A 20,915-nucleotide genomic window follows, 5' to 3' on the forward strand; every position below is an offset into this window, starting at 1 on the left:
GGTTTATCAAGTATTAATCCGGTTCTATCTAGCGTTTCCAGCTTTAACATGTTCGTAGGGTTGCCTAACTCTAACCGCAAAAATTAGACACCGCCTAAACATAACTTCGTAATTCTGAGTCTTGATGTCAAACACTACCTAACAATCCCCTGCCCTAGAAAAAAGCAGTGTTCTTACTAACCACATTGTTAAAACTAGACCAGATGGCACAATAATCATGTGATGTCTGATCAAAATGTCCCTGATTAACTAATAAATATATACGACAATTTAAATGCACTCAAATTACTCGACTTCTGAGAAATCAATCGAGTTACGAAATAACATATGAGTCAACAAGAAAAAAGCACAAACAATCAAAATGCACTGATAATAGAAACCGGATAAAGCGTAACCTGTTCTCCTGTATCTAATGTCAATTTGACTATAGGTTGAATTTTTGATTTGGCATCTCTCAATGCCTCCATCTATGAGAAGGCAAGTACATTCGGATCTGACCAACATTAACATTAGAAAAAAGTGTTTATCACGAGATTGATATCACCTCTCCAGCAAACAGATATCCGATGCTACCACAGGGCAAGGCTACAAAACAGATCCCACAAGTAAGCTGCCCGTAGAAATGATGGTTTTACCAACACTTGAAAAGAGAAAAACAACCCGGTTACTAACAGAATAATTTTTTTTGGTTATTTGCCATGTACATAGCCGACCCCACTTAGTGGGAAAAGGCTTTGTTGTTGTTGTTGTATTTGCCATGTACAGAAGGAGTACAATATTGGGAAATGCGACGCAAGTACAGAAAAATGATGAAAAGATTAATATGTAACTAGGTTGAATTCAAAAGATCTGTTCGTAATATCGATTCATTATAAAGACAAATGTGGCAGTACATTCATCATTGCGATGAATTTGCTGAGACATTAACAAAAAAAGGTCGTACCCAGTGCACAAGGCTCCCGCTTTATGCAGGGTCTGGGAGAGGTGAATGTCGGCTAGCCTTACCCCCATTTATGGAGAGGCTGCTCCCAATGAGACATTAACAAAAGAAACAAAAAAAAAATTCAAATCCTATATGCTAAGAAGGAAATCACTATCTCTAATGATCAAAACTGTGAATGTGTCTGCACAAACCGTGGGAATTAGACAGTCACTGTCACCTCTGTATATCCTATATTGATCAGACACACAATCACGACCACTCATCCACAAGCAACTGATCGCATCCAAGTTGCTCCTGTGGCGATTCAACCGTTCCCAACCACCGTTCAAAGTCTAGGATCAATGGGTCAGTGCGTAAAAGATATTCTTCATCGCTAGTAAAATCAAAACCTTCAACAGGTAACGAAAAATCCCCAGTTTCTCCAAGATACTTTTCATTGCTTAAAAGAAATTCTTCTTCGCTGCCAAAGCATATTGGGTAAGTAGAAACATCATACATCGGCATTGCAACATTACCGTCAATGCTGCTTATGCACTCATCATCATGATTCATGTTGCATTCAATTTCATCAAAAGGCACAACAGAAGGAGTATTGCTTTGATCAATGGAATTAGTGATCACATTCACACTAGTAATTTGTGATCCCAGTTCTTTTCTTGCCCTCTTCTTAATCGACGGCTTCTCATTCAATAGTTCCTTTCTTTGTGTCTTTTTAACCGGCGACTTCTCATTCAATAGTTCCTTTCTTTGTGTCTTTTTAACCGGCGACTTCTCATTCAATAGATCTTTTCTTGCTCTCTTAATAGCCGGCTCCTCATTCAATATTTCTTTTCTAGCTCTCTTCTTAATTGGGGGCTTCTCGTTGAATTCTTGAGGTAAATTCATGTTTGCACACCTGGATCTGGAGCTCCTTTTAAGTCGGGAAAGAACTACTTTACGATCGGAGTGAGCAACTGGATTAGGATTAGGAAGAAGACAGTATTCTTCTAACAGCCATTCACCATCATTCTCGCACCCTTTATTTTTATAACTGAAATTCCGTTTTTCCCCAATTGGATTTCCATCCAAGGCTTCAATTCGCGAGAAGGAGGTTGCCTTCCAAGAGCCTCCAGCTTCGATAGAGCGTTTGTGGTTCTTCTTCGAATGCTGCAGCTCGTAAAACAAGAAGAGATCTTGATCGAGGAAGGAATTTCCCCCGAATTTTTCCCACACCACCCAGGGTTGTGCGCTGCCGAAGAGATTGAACTCGTGAAGAAAGGGAATGTCTAATGGCTCTCCGGCGACGGCTCTCAGACGAAGATAACTGACCAATTCTTGATCAGTTGGATGAAACCGACAGCCCAACGGCATACCCCAATAACCCAGATTCGGAATACCCATTGTTGATCGCACGCAGTTTCAATTTAATGCAAAAATAAACAAACAATACAAAAGCAACGAAACGAAACGAAATCCCTAATTGTAATTCAAATTGTAAAATAATGCGAGAAAATTAAGAGAAGAAAAAGGGAACCTGGAAATTGATTTCGATTTCGGTCTTTGTTTCTCCGTTCGCCGACCGAGAACAGAAGAGAAGCTCTATCGTCTTCGCCGGTTCGTTCGCAAGCAACTGAAGAAGCAGAAAACGTGGAATCGATTTCTGTTCACCTAGATCGCGATTGGCGTTCACAAATTCAAATCCAAACACAGAGAGAGAGAGAGAGAGAGATCAGGTGTGAGAGGGAGGGGTTTTGAAATCTGAATAAATCAAATATGACCGTTTGGGAATTGGATGTTATCGTTGGAACTTGAAAGCATTGAATGCAGGACGCTCCTCAGTACTCACCGCTTAAGCGCGGCTTTTTATCACGTGCGTTTTTCTTTTCTTTGTCATTGGCGCCAACTGAAAATTGGGCTGGGCCGCTAGCTTCATTTTATTTGTTGGTTCCAATTTTTTTTTTAAGGTTAATATTATTTTGCCCTGAAAATTTCAAGTGCGATTACGAGCTTAAAACTTTTTGAAAGGTTGTAAAATTTCAAATTATGTACGTGTGAAGACTCTAAGACAACACAGGTTACTTCTCCACATGGTGTCGTATGATCGGCACCAAATGTTACGATGATAGTGTATCTGTGTCATGTAAGTTGTTCTCATGTTCTCCGTAGTTATAATCTAACGGTGTTGCACACCACCTAGCTAGGTTTGGTCTCCCAGTAAGTTCCCCCTTTACTTTGGAGTACCTTCCTTATGTCATTCAAGACGTTCGTCTCCAAAACCAAGAAAATCTTGTTTCTTAGTTGACAAGTTAAATTTATATCACTTAAAATTTTTGTTTCATTTATGTATGTGAGCACCTCAACATATCCAAAACAAAAAACAGAAATTGTGGAGAGATCATCAGCTTCATCAGGAGGATCACAGCCTCACACATATGGCCGCTTTATCTTTGATAAGAAGAGGAGAAGCTCCGCGCACAGCTCTGACAGCTTCCACCTTGTACGGTTTTAGAGGAAGGAAACAGTCCGTTGTTGGTTCTTCCATACACCTGATCCAATATCCGTTGCTCAATGTGTGAGGCTGTGATGTGAGCTCACAAGAAACGCGCTTTTAAATCTGATTCCTGCAAGCAACATTAGTATTGAGTTCAACTTGATAATCAGTAGTTATTCTACTCAACTCTTGTAAGGAATGAAGATAGCGACTCAAAGAATAAAGTATGTTCAAATTCCTTTCTTTTACGAGTACAAACTAAAACATACAAGGGTTAATCAAGTTAATTAAACAGATTAATTAAACAGAAACGACATGAAACCCTTTTACATATCCCCGCTATGGCAAGCCCTGATGCCACAGGCTTAAGATAGTAGCTAGAAGACCAACCCAACAATGCATACTAATCACAAGTAAATAACTACTTAACACAACGCATGCTAACTTTTCCCCTCAGTAGGAGCCATTAGGAATTGAATACAAGAATCGACAGAAAACTAGGCTCTAATAAGCGACTGATTTGCAATGCCTCAGTCGAAACTTATATGCTACTCCATTCCACCTACTAAATATTGAAGGTACCGTCAATGAAAGCTTTATTGGCACGAGTCAAAATTAAATGATTCAAAGATATGCAAGAGAAGTAGGCATTCATTAAGAATTAATGAGCCCCTTGTATGGACACGAAAAACTTCATTCCATCTAACTAGAGTCACAATCAGGAGCACCAAGGCAAGAAGCCTCGTTTGAGTAAGTTACAATCATGTCCTCCTAACAAAATTATACGCATCAAGGCAAGCAGACTCATTAGACGGTATGCATAAAATTGAGTATAATGTAAGCAGAAGCTATAGAAGACTACACTAGTATATTGTATATTTCCAAGTTGAACCTTTGTGGCCCTAAGCATTACAATATGTACAATCTGAACTTTTGTGGCCTAAATCCGCGTATATCAAAAAGTAAACACAACAAACAAGGCAAACAAAAAACCAATCAAAATAATATGGCAGCAGGGTACTCCTACTACAATTAAAGCCCCTTGTTACAATCTAATAAGAGGTTAGCTACTTACCTAAATTCATGCAGTGGAGTATCTCCTGATCCTCCTCTCTGATCAGCCGGTTTTTTTTTTTCCACTTCTCAACTTCGAAACAGGGTAAAAGTCTCAACAAAGATAACTGGATATATGGATGTGTAAGAAAATTTATTGAAGATAATAAGCTTTCATGAAAAAAATATTGAGCACATTCAACTAACACATTTAATTGTGGGTGAAACTGAAAACACATTTAATATCCATTTACTGGAAAGAAAATAGTACAATCGCTCAAAGATAACTGGTAGAAAAGAACATGGAGAGACGGTGCCACAAGAAGTATGAGGATTTCTCGCTTGCTTTTACTCAACTACATTGTCATAATCTGACTAAAATAATAGGTAAGTATTCTTCTAACAGCCATTCACCATCATTCTCGCACCCTTTATTCTTGTAACTGAAATTCCGTTTTCCCCCAATTGGATTTCCATTCAAGGCTTCAATTCGCGAGAAGGAGGTTGCCTTCCAAGAGCCTCCAGCTTCGATAGAGCGTTTGTGGTTCTTCTTCGAATGCTGCAGCTCGTAAAACAAGAAGAGATCTTGATCGAGGAAGGAATTTCCCCCGAAATTTTTCCCACACCACCCAGGGTTGTGCGCTGCCGAAGAGATTGAACTCGTGAAGAAAGGGAATGCCTAATGGCGCTCCGGCGACGGCTCTCCGACGAAGATAACTGACCAATTCTTGATCAGTTGGATGAAACCAACAGCCCAACGGCATACCCCAATAACCCAGGTTCGGAATACCCATTGTTGATCGCACGCAGTTTCAATTTAATTCAAAAAATAAACAAACAAAACAAAAGCAACGAAACGAAATCTCTAATTATAATTCAAATTGTAAAATAATGCGAGAAAATTAAGAGAAAGAAAAAGCAAACCTGGAAATTGATTTCGATTTCGGCAGTTGCTTCTCCGTCCGCCGAGCGAGAACAGAAGAGAAGCTCTATCGCCTTCGCCCGTTCGTTCGCAAACAACAACTGAAGAAGAAGAACACGTCGAAATCGATTTCCGTTGTTCACCTCGATCGCGATCGGCGTTCACAAAATTCAAATTCAAACACAGAGACTGAGAGAGAGAGAGCGACAAGGAACAGAGAGATCAAGTATGAGGGAGAGATGGGTTTTGAAATTTGAACAAAGTAAATATGACCGTTTGGGAATTGGAAGTTACCGCTTAAGCGCGGCTTTTTATCACGTGCGGTTTTCTTTTCACTTTACTTGGCGCCAACTGAAAATTTGATGGGCTGGGCCGCTAGCTACATTTTGTTTTTTTGGGCTACAAATCATTTTCTTTTGTCTTGTTGGTTCCACTTCTTTTTTAGGGTTAATGTTATTTTGCCCTGAAAATTTTAACTGCTTAACACATAATTCTAATGTATAAGCTTAAAACTTTCTAAAAGGTTGTAAAATTTCAAATTATGTATGTGTGACGACTCTGAGACAACACTAGTTACTTATAAGTGTTTCTTCGCATGGTCTCTTATAATCAACAACAAACATCACGATAATGGTGTGTTCGTATCATGTAAGTTGTTCTCATATCCTTTAGTTTGGTTCGAGCACCTTCCTTATGTCATTCAAGACGTTCGTCTCCAAAACTAATAAAATCTTGTTCTTAGTTTACTAGTTAATTTTATATCACTTAAAATTTGTTGTTTCATTTATGTGTCAGCACCTCAACATATCCAAAACAAAAAAAACAGAAATTGTGGAGACATCATCAGCTTCATCAGGAGGATCACAGCCTCGAACATATACGCGCTTTATCTTCGATAAGAAGAGGAGAAGCTCTGGGTACAGCTCTGACAGCTGCACTCTCGCAGCTTCCACCTTGTACGGTTTTAGAGGAAGGAAACAGTCCGTTGTTGGTTCTTCCATACACCTGATCCAATATCCGTTGCTCAATATGTGAGGCTGTGACGTGAGCTCACAAGAAACGCGCTTTTAAATCTGTTTCCTGCAAGCAACATTAGTATTGAGTTCAACTTGATAATCAGTAGTTATTCTACTTACCTAAATTCATGCAGTGGAGTATCTCCTGATTCTTCTCTACGATCAGCTGCTTTTTTCCACTTCTCACCTTTGAAACTGTACAAGTCTCAACGAAGAACCAACATATAGCACAGTAATGGATGTGTAAGAAAATTTAATGAAGATAACAAGCTTTCATAAAAAAAACAAAAAAAACAAAAACTGGGCACATTCAACTAATACATTTAATCGTTGGTGGAAACACATTTAATATCTATTACTGGAAACGAATAGTATAATTGCTCAAAGATAACTGAGAAAAGAACATGCAGAGACGGTGCTAGAAGAAGTAAGTGGGTTTCCTGCTTGTTTTTCCTCAACTTCATTGTCATAATCTGACTAAAATCATAGGTAAGAATACAAAACATTCAGAAGCAAAAAATGTACCGTGTACAAGCTTAATCAGCAGCAACATATACAAGTCAAGTACTACAAACTACTTTGCTGGCTGGAGTAAACATAAACTCCAATACTTGGTACAGTGTTGCTATTACAGATGAATACGAGCATCCAAGCGTGAAACAAAAACCAAATAGTGTATGCTATGTGCAACTCCGGTACCGGCAGCGGAAGGAAAATAACTTTGATGAATTTTCCTAACATTTGTGTAGTTAAGAAAAAGTTAGAACCTTCAATGGATAAAAACAAAAGGAACCCCATTGCTTCGAAGCATTATCAGTCACCCAGAAAGAATTGTTGGGTGTGCATCCCAAAAGGTTGGCTCAATAATATTACAATGTTCTACAATAACTCTTTTCCCAGAATTACCATTACATTCTTCCTTCTCGTGTATCCTTGTGGTGTCTTCCTGCATACAAATAATATACAAGGTTTAAAATAAAAACTCGCATACCACAGGAAAATCATAGAGAGGACTAGCATGTAATAAACCATAAGGATAGGCTAGCCCTTTGACATCTTCAGTGGGTCTCGACTTTCATATGTGTGCGTGGGTGTGTTTCCTAGTGGCCAAAGAAATATTGTCCTACATTATTGGCGAGAGTTGGTGCATTATCTACTCAAGGCTCCAGACCTCTCAAAGCTAGGCCACCATTCCTTAAAAAACATCATATGTGGGTTTTCCTTTCATAAATGTGTGATCCTAAACAGGAACAAGGGAATCAGAAAATAAATAAACAGAGAGATGCAATTTTCTCTTTTTTGCCGATAAGAGATCCACTAGTGCCCAAACCACCTTAGTTGGGATATAGCACTAAGAAATATTCACATCCAAGTAGGAAAGAAAGATAACCTTGTCCCACAAAGCAGAAGATCCATGGCGGAACATGACTGGTAATTTGTTGTACTCGATACCAAATTGGTTAAGCAATTTCTCTTTGTCTCCTGTTTGAGTACCCTGGCAATTAAAATTTGAAAAACATTATGAGAGGGAAATGATGAGAATATAGAAACAGAAAACTTCAACAGTAAGTTTTCTTGATTGTATTTACTTGACTGAGAACTTTACACATTGTGTAGGAATATATATAGCCTTTGGCTATTTACATAGATACCCCTAACTACTTTATAACTATCTTAACTAATCACAACTAATACAATCAGTTAATGTACAGTAACAGAATTATTAACAGTAGCAGACTTAGATGACTTGTCATTCTCCCTAATACACCCCCTCAAGCGAGAAGGGGGATCAGAAATGAGGCCAATGGGAAGCTTGGAACACAGATAATTAAATCTGGTTTTAGACAGAGACTTGGTGTGAAGATCAGCTAATTGGTCTTCACTGCAGATGAACTTGACTTTGAGAAGTTGAGCCAAAACCAATTCTCTAATATAGTGATAATCGATCTCAACATGCTTTGTTCGAGCATGAAAGACAGGATTAGATGCTAAAGATATTGCTGATATGTTGTCACACCAAAGAGTAGGGAATGTAGAGAGAGGATAGTGCAGATCTTTGAGAATCTTGCAAACCCAAGTTATCTCAGCAGCTGTGTGAGCTAAGGAGCGATATTCAACCTCTGTAGAGGACCTTGCAACAGTACTTTGTTTCTTGGCACTCCAGCTGATAAGATTGGAACCCAAAAATACACAATAACCAGTGGTTGATCTCCTGTCAATTGTGCAACCAGCCCAGTCGGCATCCGAGTAGGCAGAAAGATGGACAGGACCTTTAGTGAACCACACACCATGTGAGATAGAGCCTTTGAGAAATCTGAGAACCCTTTTTGCGGCCTGGAGATGTTGTTCCCTGGGAGCATGCATGAATTGGCAGATTTGGTTCACAGCAAAAGCAAGGTTGGGTCTAGTCCAAGTAAGATATTGTAAACCACCAACAATGGAGCGATATTCAGTAGGATTGGACAGAAGAGGGCCACTGTGATCTAATTTCTTAGAGCCAAGGGGAGTGCAACAAGGTTTTGCACCCTCCATATTTGTTTTCTTGAGAAGATCCAATAAGTACTTTGTTTGATGGAGAAATATACCCTGTGAAGATCGATGTACTTCTAAGCCCAAGAAATAATGAAGAGGACCAAGGTCTTTTACTGGAAATTGAGCCCCAAGTTGCTGAATGAAGTGTTGACAGAGGTGAGGATAGGGTCCGGTGACAAGAATGTCATCAACATAGACAAGGACAATGACTAACTGAGGACCATTGAGAACAAATAAAGAAGCATCTGAGGATGATTGGGTGAATCCAAGAGAGTGAAGAGCTTGGAACAGTTTATCAAACCAAGCTCGAGGAGCTTGTTTGAGGCCATACAACGATTTCCTCAACTTACACACAGATGTAGGGTGTAAGGGATCAACAAAACCAGGGGGTTGTTGCATGTAGACATCCTCCTTTAAGTCTCCATGAAGAAAGGCATTACTAATGTCCAATTGATTGAGAAACCAATTATATTGCACAGCAAGGGTAAGAAGGATCCGAATTGTAACCGGTTTGGCAACTGGACTGAAGGTTTCTTGAAAGTCAATACCTTCTTGTTGATGAAAACCCTTGGCCACAAGCCGGGCTTTATATCTGTCAACAGTGCCATCGGGCTTCTTCTTAATCCGGAAAACCCACTTGCAGCCCACTAAGTTTTGAGAATGGTGAGAAGGAACAAGAGACCAAGTACCAGTGGTTAGCAAGGCATTAAATTCATCTTGCATAGCTTGCCTCCAATGAGCATGCTTAGAAGCTTGCAAGTATGTTGTAGGAACATAATCCATATCAACTGGATGTGGGTGCTTAGTTGCTGCACAGGCTCTCGACGTGAGTATACCAGCCTTGGATCTAGTAATCATTGGATGAGAATTAACAGGGGCAGGAGGATGACTCTGTTGATTTTGGGAGAAAGATGAATGTGCTGAAGGAGGAACAAAACTGGAAGAAGAGCCAACTGAGACAGGTGCAGGGGAGGATGAAGATGAAGAAATAGGAACAGGCACAGAAGCACATAATGGTGATGTAGATGGCTGACTGAAAACAGGAGGAATGTGTTTGCTAAAATGAAGATCCAGAGAGGATGAAATTGTTGGTGAGGAAGATGGAGGACTTGGAACAGGAAAAGAGTGTTGATTGTGGGACAACTGAAATGGATAAGTACTTTCATCGAATACAACATGACGAGAGATGTAGATGCGATTGGTGATAGGATCAAGGCACCTATAGCCTTTGTGTTGAAGACTATACCCCAAGAAAACACACTTTTTTGCTCTTGGGATCCAATTTGCTATGAAAGTAAGGTTTGAGCCAAGGAAAGCATTGGCAACCAAATACTTTGAGCTTAGAGTAGTCTGGATGGTTGTGAAATAGCAACTGCCAAGGGGACTGTGAAATGCCAGAAATAGGAAGGCGATTAATAAGATAGATAGCAGTGGAGAATGCTTCTACCCAGAAAATATGAGGGACATGAGATGCAAGAAGCAAAGTGCGAGCTGTTTCAACAAGGTGCCTGTGCTTTCTTTCTGCACAACCGTTTTGCTCAGGGGTGTGGGGACAACTGAACTGATGAAGAATGCCATGTTTGCTGAGATATGATGCAAAAGAGTGACTAGTAAATTCACCCCCTGAATCCGAACGCAGAACCTTTATTTTATTTCCAAGTGAATTTTCTACATATGATTTGAAGACAACAAATGTAGAAAATACATCTGACTTAGATTTCAAAGGAAAGAACCAACTATATTTGCTATAGTCATCAACAATGAGCAAATAATATTGAAAACCACTACTTGATGTGATTGAGGCAGGTCCCCACAGGTCACAGTGCAGTAGTTGAAGGCTGTGAGTTGTTGATGAAGTAGCAGCTTTAAATGGAAGCTTATGATTCTTGGCAAGAGCACAATCCGAACAAAAAAAGTCCACAGTAGACTTGCCTTGTAAAGCAAGATTATTGGATGAAAGGAGCCTTCTGAAAATGGAGGAGGAAGGGTGACCCAAACGCTTGTGCCAAATTGTAACTGGAGCTTTAATACTAAGTAAAGCTGTAGGTGAAAGAGGATGAAGATTGCTGGAACTTTGAAGAGGATAGAAGCCATCTCTAACCGGTCCCCGTAAAAGCATCTTCCCCGAAATACGATCCTTGACATAGGATCCATAAGGGTCAAGTGTCAATGAACAATTATTATCATTAACAAACTGATAAGCAGATAAGAGATTATGGGTTATGTGGGGAACATGTAAAACATTTCTCAATTGAAAAGAGTTATGAGAGGTGTGCAGAGTAGATGAACCAACATTGAGGATGGATAAACCTTTACCATCTCCAATATACACTTTATCCTCGCCAGTGTAGGGAGTAGGAGAGGTGAGGTTAGCAACATCATTAGTGATATGAGAGGTTGCCCCTGAATCAATTAACCAAGGCTGAGATGGTTTAGCAGAATGCTGTGCACACATGGCAGCAAGCTTAGCTGGAGGAATACGACCACAGATGTCAGGATTCATACGATCAAAGCAGTCAATAGCCTCATGACTGGTAGAACCACAGATTTGACAAAGCACTTTGAAGTGAGAAGAGCCTTGATTGCTGCGAAAGCCTTGATAACCTCGATTGCCACGGTTATTAGGAAAATTACCACGATTACCTCGATGACCTCGATTGGAAAAGAACTGTCCCTTAGTGTTCCTGCCACGATTAGAGTTGAACCGAGAGGCAGAGTGAAGAGGGTGATTCTGAGCAGCAAAAGCAGATGGAGTAGGAAGGAGAGGAGGCTGAGACTGCACCGAGAAAGCCTGAAAAGATTCAGGGACAGGAGATGAACTGACAGTTTTGCGTCTGGCCATAGACAATTCCTTTGTGAGAAGGAGGCCATGAAGTTCATCAAGAGAGGTAGAGGACAATCGGAGCATGATACAGTCGATGAAAGACTCAAATTCATCAGGCAAGCCATGTAGTGTGGCGGCGATAAGATCTCGATCAGAGACAGAAGCACCAGCAGCTTGCAGAGAATCTGAAATTTCCTTGAGTTCTTGAAGATAGTCAGAGATGGAACGCGATCCTTTCTGAACAGATTGAAGGAGCGATCGCAGCTGATGGATATGAGCCTCTGAAATTCCACCAAAGCATTGTTCAAGATTTACCCAAAGTTCTCGAGAGGATGAAACCCCAACCGTGAACGGGATGATTTCCACAGAAAGTGTGGAATTCAACCAGATCAAAAGATTTTGATCTTTCTCATACCAGTCCTCAAAAGCAGGATTGATGCTACAATCAGGCAGAAATGGCGATGGACAGACGTCAGTACCATCGATTACTCCAAGAAGCTTGTATCGCCGGAAAATCGGGCCAAACAGGGCGCGCCATGGTAGGTAATTGGATCTTTTGAGCTTGATCGGCACCATGCTGCCGATGTTATGAATTGTGAGAGAAGTGTAGGAAGTCAGAGGACTCGGATTTCCAGAGGAATTAGGGTTTCCAGAGAAATTAGGGTTTGGGCTCGAGGGGGAGATGACCGGAGAAGATGAACCAGTCGATTGAGCCGCCATTACTGACAGAAATCAAGAAATACTACAAGATCAGAAGGGAAGAAGTGACGATCAGAGAAGAAAAAATCGATCAAGAGTCGATCGATGCAGCAAGCGAAGAGAAAGATCGAAGCTGTGAAGCGGAATGGCGTGATACCATATAGAAACAGAAAACTTCAACAGTAAGTTTTCTTGATTGTATTTACTTGACTGAGAACTTTACACATTGTGTAGGAATATATATAGCCTTTGGCTATTTACATAGATACCCCTAACTACTTTATAACTATCTTAACTAATCACAACTAATACAATCAATTAATGTACAGTAACAGAATTATTAACAGTAGCAGACTTAGATGACTTGTCATTCTCCCTAATAGAGAATACAATAAAATGGATTAATAATAAAAGGAAAGCAGAATAAAAGATTAATTAGGTATAGAAATGCTAAAAAGTTAAAATTTAATAAAAGTGAAGGATAGGTCATTATGAAGGAAAAATGTGTCCCAAATATACCTTCAGGACGAGCTGAGCTTCACTTTTTCTTTTTCCAGACTTAACAAGCTCCCAGAAACAAGTATTGTATTGGTTGTTAATGTGGCCTGAAACCCATAAGAAATGTAAGTCCAATAAATTTACCACCTTATCCAGATGAAATTCATATTTTAATGCAACCTTAACAAATTTGAACTGATGTATTGCTTCGAGATTTTATTTACTTAGAATGACAAGACTTAAACCTATTATCCTTTGGAAAATTTAGAGCTGAATACTCACAATCGACTTGTCTCCAGGATAGATAATCTCGAAGAATTTCATATGAAGGATAGCAGACAGCACGCCCATCAAAATATGGAGGGTACTTCAACTCTTTTTGTGGGAAGAAATCTTTCCATTTCATAACGTACATGGAAGTGAAGAATGACACAATAACAGATACCATCTCACTGCAGAATTTTAGTAATTCCAATATAGGTAAGAAAGATCAATCTGATTTGTAGGGAAGAAAAGTGATTCAAGGGTAAGCATTATGAAGAACCATGGCAGAGATGTAAGGTACCGTAAACCAGTGAAAACAGTATTTTAGAATCCAAGAATAAATATACTCCATATAGAGTATCCAGTTAGCATACAAAATTTAGGAAATAAGAAAGGTGACAGAAGCAAAACCTTGCTTGCCTCTGATAGAATTGAGAATCCTTCTTCAAAACAAAGCTGTAATAACAGAAACAATGAGATTACAGATGATATAGACCACAAAGTTCAGATACAAAACATATTCTATACCTGTATTCGTCACTGACTCCATAAGAGAAAACCAAGTCTTGGAACTCTTTTAGAACAGCCACTGCACATGAATTCATAAGGTTGATAGCTTGCTCATCATTCGGCTTCACAAATTCATGAACTTCAGAAAACCTTGCAAACCCAAACAACTGAGAATCATTTCTTGAATCTTTCGAGGATAATTAACAATAAAAATAACATGCATCCATAAAGAAAACTTGATTATTCTGAGTTGTAGGTTAATTGCGGAATGGCAGAAAAGTTGCATCCCTTAGTTTGTTAAAGCGGAGACTACCATTGTTGTTCTTTGTAGTTAATGTGATAGATGACAAACATGTTTAAAAGAGATGTCTGATTTGCACAACAGGTGAAATAACAAGGACCTAATACTTCAGTTGCACCCACTTGATAATATGACATGGGAATTCCTCATAGAGTGATCTAATCTAAGTCAATTTTTGTAACCTGTTAAAATTTTATGATTGGAACCATTTGTAAGGATATCCCACAAGGTGACTCTACCACCCCTAATAATTAGCAGCCCAAGAGAAGACAGTCACAGTAACAACGACCATAATTATGTTACCCTTGTCATGTGAGTAACAGTTTACCTGTGAAAATGGCAACCATCGATCCTAATTACAACCCATGTTGATGGGATCAGTTTGTCTTCATGCTGGAAGGACCTAATATAATCAGGTTCAACTTTTCCAATATCCTTTGTAAAACAACCAAGTTCCTTCTGAAGATGTGTGTGCTTGTTCCAAAAACTTCTCTCAGCTATATTCTTCGAATGGACCATGCTTGACTTTCTCCTAAGTCTCTTGACAGGAGAACCATTTTCATTGTGCTTCACAACTTCAAACACCTGAACAATGTACGATGGAGATCTCAGAACAATGTACGATCGGCAAACCAAATAAATTTTTCTTAACAGAAAATAAAAAAGGCACAGTATTTGTACCAATAGACACCCAAATTCTTTTCAAATAGACAAGTTAAGATCCAAGGTTCTTGGACTTTGGAGCAAGTTTGTTATTTCTCTACTAAGAAATTTCCAATACAAGATCATATACATGATTTTGTTTCCTAGAGGCCGAAAATCTTGTCCCCATAAACTTCAATTTGGTTATTATGTGCTACATCAAAAAGATATCCCACGTTATACAGCATGAAACCAGTATCATTTGACGCACCAAAACTTCATCAAATGACTCTGAAAATCAAAACTAACTAGTTTTTGAAACCCATAAGATACTAATTTGAATTCCTAAGGATTTGCTCATAATAAACTAAACCAAATTGTTTTTTTTCTTTTCAAATAATCATTTCCAAAGCTTGAATACGAAAGAGTGGTTCTAACCGACTTGACAGTAGGTGTTACTTTGGCAGAGAAGTTTAGTTTGAATCTAAAATTTAAAAAAAAAATGAAAAAAGTCAAGTGCTCAAGTGTCACATGAGGTAAAATTCTTGTGGTATTGTTAAAATCTTCCCAAAACAAGAAATTGAAACCTTTGCTGAGATGAGTAAGATAGACTCCACTACAGAATAAAAGATTACCTCTGTTTTCAAAACGCAAGATCCTTGTCGAAACATTGAATGCAACTTTTGATAGTTGATATCACACTTTCTGTAAAGAAGGTCATTTTTTTCTTCCTTGCTGCTGTCCTGCAGAATACGTAGATGCATGACAAGTGAAAAAAAAACTGCAAGCATAAAAAGAACATTTAGCATGCCAATTTGAACGTTAAAAATTATTTATCATATCATAGAAGAAAAATAATCCACATTCAAAAGAAAAAGATAGGTACTTTCTACCATATACCTATTCTCAAATGGTTAAACTAGAAAAATTAGGCCATTTTGAAAGATGGCAAAGAAGAGACTGTAGAGATTGATGATACAAATATTTGAGTATCTAATAAGTTAGTGATAACATAATGTTAAAAGGGAAATGACAGAAAAATGAATATAATTACAAGGAACTAGTCAAATTCAAGTGTCTTCCACAGATAATCATGCATATTAATATGCCAATTAGTGCATAAAATGAAAATTAATTCTTCCCACCTTTAGTAAGTCCACTGCTTCGCTTTTGGTCATTCCAGATTTAATTAGCTCCCATAGGCAGGTGTTATGCAGGTTATTTGTATGACCTGCAAAATGCAAAACGTAAATGGAAAATTTACTTGAAAATTTTACTTGAATCAGAGACCTATTAGTTGAAGATAAGTATAGTAACTTCCATACTCGAAACATCATTGCAAGACTACTCACAATTGTTTTGTCTCCACAAAAGATATGACTGAAGGACTTCTTCTGATGCACAGCGTATAACATGTGCATGAAATGAAGGGTTGTACATTAATTCCTTATGAGGGAAGAATTCTCTCCATTTCATGACATATGCAGAGGTGAAGAAAGATACGATAATGGTCCCTACTTTGCTGCACGTAAAAATTGTACGTAAATGAATGACTTAACACAAACTGAAACTGAATACAGACCATTACCAAATTTACCTAAACGATAATCCACCAAATAAGATTGGTGTCAGTTTCTACAAGATAATAAATAATAAATTTATAATTCTTTTTATTTTTCATCCCCATAATTAATAAGCCAAATCACCTATTTTCTCTCAAAAACTACCTCCCCGACTCCTACTTCTTTGAATATATAGCGTTCGCCAACACAGATTCACATCCGCAGAGAGATACATTGTCTTTAGTATACTTTTCTTCCTCTACGTATTTCAACTTGATCCAAATCAACCTAAAATATTTCAAATTCCAGTAAGAGGGTGACATGGGTGGTTAACAACTAATTTGCACAGTTTAGCGATAAGTAAGGCACATTCAACCCGAGAAATTCAATTTGGACCTGATTTAGTATAATGTACAGAAATGAACATATTAGTTCTGAACCGATATTCATTTTCTTCAACTCAGAGTGCCCACCAATCATTTTACAAACATCTTAGCTGCATCACAGGCCAAGAGAGCTGAATTAAAGTTGAGAATTAAAACCTGGCACGCCTTTGGTAGAACCTGGACGTCTTCTTGAAGACAAAGCTACAAGCACAGCGCCAAGAAATAACAGTGTGAGGCTCTCTTACAGCTAAGTTAACATAAACGAAACACATATACAGTACTACCTGTATTCATCACTGAAGCCATATGAAAACACTACATCTGGAAATGCCTCTGACACAGAAATTGCGCATGAATTCATCAAATTCAGAGCTACCTCATCATTTGGTTTCTCAAATTCATGAACTTCAGAAAACCTAACCAGAAAAGAAAAGGAAAAAAGGAGAACGTCACCATCCACATCGCCTCAAGATCAGAGAGAGAGAGAGAGAAGTAGGAAGCACCTTTGAAAATCACGACCATCAATCCGAACAACGATCAAATTGGGCCGGAAAACCTCGTCTTCAACTTCATACGACTTGACATACTCGTATTTACTGTTTGCCATCTCCACCACCTCTGCGAACGATCTCTCAGCCTCGAAATTTGAAGCCCCAATCACAGGATCGCTTCCTCTCTTGGGTTTGTGGCGCGCGCATAAACTGATGGAGTGTAGCGGTTTTAGGATGAAAAGACAAAAAAGCCCCTCTTGATCTCCAACACTACCAGTCTGCTACTGACGAGTAATTAACCCAATTTCATAAATGTCACTTTTTATAAAAGCTTTCGCATATAACAGAAAACTCAAGTGAATAGACCTAAATACCCTAAAAATCCATATCCATATATAGAAGAAATTCAAGAAAGTTGAAGATTCATGATTGCAATCATTGGTGTCTTAAACAAGCGCACCAATTCCTCATGCTTGGAACGAATTGTTGTTTCTCCATTTGCTCCATTAGCATATTTGCATCTTGAACAAGCGCACCGATTCTCATTTGCATGCCAATGCATCGTGTTTGGGCAATACTCAGTCACAAGCAAGGCGCTTAATTTTTAGTGGTACACACCAGAGTGCTGATTGAGGTTTAGCACACATACAAACATAGGCATGATGAGTTAAAACATATGGTAATCAATTTTTTTTTTCTGCATAATGATAACAAGATATACAAACTTCAAGAGGCCCCAAAAATGCAAATGCATTCTTGAAAACCACATCACAGCTATGAATGTGCCTTCAACATCAGGCACACTCAAGTAGGGCTGGGCAAGGGCCGGGCCGGGCCCAATTTTGAAGGAATCGGACCGGACCGAAGTTTAAAAGAAATGGACCGGTCCGGGGTGGGTACAACATATTTTAAAATAGGAATCGGACCGAACCTGGCCCGTTTGAATTTTATTTTATTTTTATTTTTTTTGGGAAAAAAAACACTTAATCCACAAACAACCTACACAACCCAACAACAAGAAATAGCCGCACAAATGCATCTTTTTTGTTGAAACCAACTTAAATAGATTTGGGCAACAAAAACCTTCGTATAAAAACACCAAACGCAAAGGCTAAAACCAGAATCACAAAACAAAATTAGAAACAGATGAGATCCAAGTAACACCTAGAAGGATAAAAAATAGACTAAGCAACTCCCAAACTCCAGTTTAGGACTTTCCAAATACAAATGCATGAATCTTCACTAAAAAACCTCGCTGACAGGATTTGATAGTGAAGTCATACATTGGTCAAGCACTAAGACCCAAGATTTGATCCCATGACTGGCCACAAACAGTTTCTTCATTCGAAAAGGAACAAATGACTCAACCACAGAAATCAATGTAAAATGCAGGTACTCCATCAATACTTCGATACGATTACAGAACAATATCAATACAAGCTTATGCAGGAGATTTAAAAACACCATTAGAAAAAAAAAAAGGACAAAATCAAGCAGTACCAGAAGATACCATAAAATAAAATCAAAAGGGAAAAACAAACTCGGATCCAGAGGCAACCACAAAGTCTACTAAATAATCAATAAGACATGCTGGTCATACAATATGCATGACTTAATTGAGAAGAAAGAACAAAGTTTCTGGGTCTATCAACGCGTATGACAACAAATCTATAGAAGCATTAGAAATCGTGGTTTCCTTGTGGCATATCTAGATCAACGCGTATGACAACAAATCTATAGACCGACGATTTTACCACTCAATCGAGTATCAATTAAGGCACATGTTGTTTGCATAAGAAAGAAGGTGATCTTACCTTGGACCAGGACCAGTACTGGATAAAGCCAGAGGAGGCAGAATGCTCGCAAAGCTAAGAGGGGGCGATGAACCGTTTGCCGACGCAGATGAGGCCGTGGGTTGGAGAGGCGCAGAGCTTACAGTTGAGTTGCTCGGAGGACTCGTTGATGGGTGACTTCGGATTTTTCTTCGAACCCGCTGGCCTCCTAATAGTTTTACGCAGCAAACCAGAAAAAATGATCCAGAATTAGGAGATGATTAAGTGTTTAAGTGATTAAGTGATACCAACCAACCACAATCGAGAAGATGGGTGGTGCGGGTGCCTGGGTGGAACCGTGGAGGGGAAGGGACGACGCACGCGAGACGACGAGAGAAAATCGAGTGACAGGGTCGAGGTCGAGGACGAGTAGACATAAAACTAACGGTTAAGATTGGATGGAGAGATGATCTCTTCAATCTCATCCGTCCATTGCAATTACAAACGGGCCGGTCCAGTCCTCGTTTTCTATACTTCTGGAATCGGTCCGAACCTAAAATTTCAAAGCCCCGCCCCGTCCCGTTCCGTTTCGTTTTTCTTTTTTTAAATTAGAAACCGTTCCGCCCGGTTCCGTCCCACCTGACCCGCGGTTCCTATACCCATTTGCCCACCCCTACGCTCAAGGCCTTAGATGCAAATCTAATTTGAATTTAGTCAATGAAAATAAACGAGAATAAATATCGAGAAAGTTTTGAAACAATGAATATTCATGTTTTGTAAATTTATCTACCTCACTAGCTAGAAGCAGGCTAGGGCACTCATCTGCACTGGGTAGAAAATCATCGTACTGTAAGAATTAATGTGATTTCATCATTCATGAATTCATACATGTGAGTTCATCAAACTACCAATTGCAGTTGAACTTGGTAAATGAGCTATATATATATATATGGTTAGACTTCTTAAGGTTTTACATTCGAATGAAGTAAAACACACTAGAGGGAAAATTATGATCAAGTCATATTTAAATTAATGAAGAACAGTTGGCTTAATAATAACTGAAGATAACTGCATTATTAATGGGATAAGGTAGTTATCTATATATATAAAGTGAGAAGGATAAAAGGTGAAACATTCAAAATACCAAAAATTGTCTTCAAGAATTCTAAAAATTACAATTGAATATATATATATATATATATATATATATATATATATATATATATATATATAAAGTGAGAAGGATAAAAAGGTTAAACATTCAAAATACCAAAAATTGTCCTTCAAGAATTCTAAAAAGGGCGCTTTTATTAACACCCCCATGATCTTATGAATACACCCCAAGTTCAAAATTATTTTCTAAAATTCCAATTTTAGCCCTTTTATTTGTTGAAGACACCCCACCTTTTTACAATAGTTAACAAATGAAAACCTTCCAACATCCTATCTCAACAGCTCACCTACTGCCACCTTTTTTGTCAATGTCGTCGACCAATGATAGCCACCTCCTTCCCGCCGTTCTCTCTCTCTAGAATTCTCACTTTTGCTAATATTCTACAAGACATGGAATACTATAAAATTGAAATTTTTAATGCCGAAATCAACCTAATCAGCTAGGGATACCTACGTGATGGGCGGGAAAAATCTGGAAAAATGTTACTTGCAGAGAAGCAATCCTTCCGTAGTCAACTAGGAAGTGACTTTCTATGAGTTTAATTGTAAGTGACTAGGAATTGACTTTCTATGAGTTTTAATTGTAAGTCGGCATATGTTTTGGTATACTTAAGATCATTTGGTGGGTGACTGTCGAGGAGTAGTATGGTGAAGAAGGTGGTGCTGATTTTGTTTGTTTGTTTGCTTTTTATCTAATTTAAATAAGGGTAACATAGGAAGTCCAAACCAAATAAAAGAAAACGGGGTGTATTCATAATATTGTGGGGTGCCAATAAAACTACCCTTCTAAAAATTACAATTGAACCATAAGAATTTAAAGTAATTCACCACATTATAATTTTGAATGAATTTTAAAT

The 20,915-nt window shown here is 38.5% G+C and overlaps 2 protein-coding genes and 1 long non-coding RNA gene across 7 annotated transcripts; all 3 read right to left on the reverse strand.

Moving 5' to 3' along the window:
- Window positions 1–834: 834 nt before the first annotated feature.
- Window positions 835–2,753, reverse strand: LOC139196350 (NAC domain-containing protein 105-like). Its single transcript, XM_070822144.1, has one exon. It carries the CDS (start codon window positions 2,321–2,323, stop codon window positions 1,193–1,195), a length of 1,131 nt encoding a protein of 376 aa, XP_070678245.1. The 5' UTR covers window positions 2,324–2,753; the 3' UTR covers window positions 835–1,192.
- Window positions 2,754–3,412: 659 nt separating this feature from the next.
- On the reverse strand, window positions 3,413–5,521 carry LOC139196352 (uncharacterized). Its single transcript, XR_011581171.1, has 3 exons — window positions 5,391–5,521; window positions 4,489–4,594; window positions 3,413–3,543 (listed from the first exon to the last, which is right to left on the reverse strand). It is a non-coding gene; the product is annotated as an uncharacterized lncRNA (long non-coding RNA).
- Window positions 5,522–6,823: 1,302 nt separating this feature from the next.
- On the reverse strand, window positions 6,824–19,294 carry LOC103444673 (tRNA(His) guanylyltransferase 1-like). Of its 5 annotated transcripts, none has more exons than XM_029101897.2 (14): window positions 18,928–19,294; window positions 17,126–17,394; window positions 16,907–17,038; window positions 16,779–16,823; window positions 16,027–16,196; window positions 15,820–15,905; window positions 15,310–15,417; window positions 14,361–14,617; window positions 13,750–13,881; window positions 13,633–13,677; window positions 13,240–13,409; window positions 12,979–13,064; window positions 7,795–7,899; window positions 6,824–7,350 (listed from the first exon to the last, which is right to left on the reverse strand). In XM_029101897.2, exons 2-14 carry the CDS (start codon window positions 17,227–17,229, stop codon window positions 7,222–7,224), a joined length of 1,569 nt encoding a protein of 522 aa, XP_028957730.1. In that variant the 5' UTR covers window positions 17,230–17,394; window positions 18,928–19,294; the 3' UTR covers window positions 6,824–7,221. The 5 variants fall into 5 exon arrangements, with proteins under 5 accessions (XP_028957730.1, XP_028957731.1, XP_028957733.1 ...); XM_029101898.2 differs by having other exon boundaries at window positions 17,126–17,397; window positions 18,928–19,291; XM_029101900.2 differs by having other exon boundaries at window positions 17,126–17,323; window positions 18,928–19,287.
- Between the last annotated feature and the right edge of the window lie 1,621 nt (window positions 19,295–20,915).

The sequence above is a fragment of the Malus domestica genome, chromosome 05 (genome assembly GCF_042453785.1).
Source record: "Malus domestica chromosome 05, GDT2T_hap1".
Classification (NCBI taxonomy): Eukaryota; Viridiplantae; Streptophyta; class Magnoliopsida; order Rosales; family Rosaceae; genus Malus; species Malus domestica.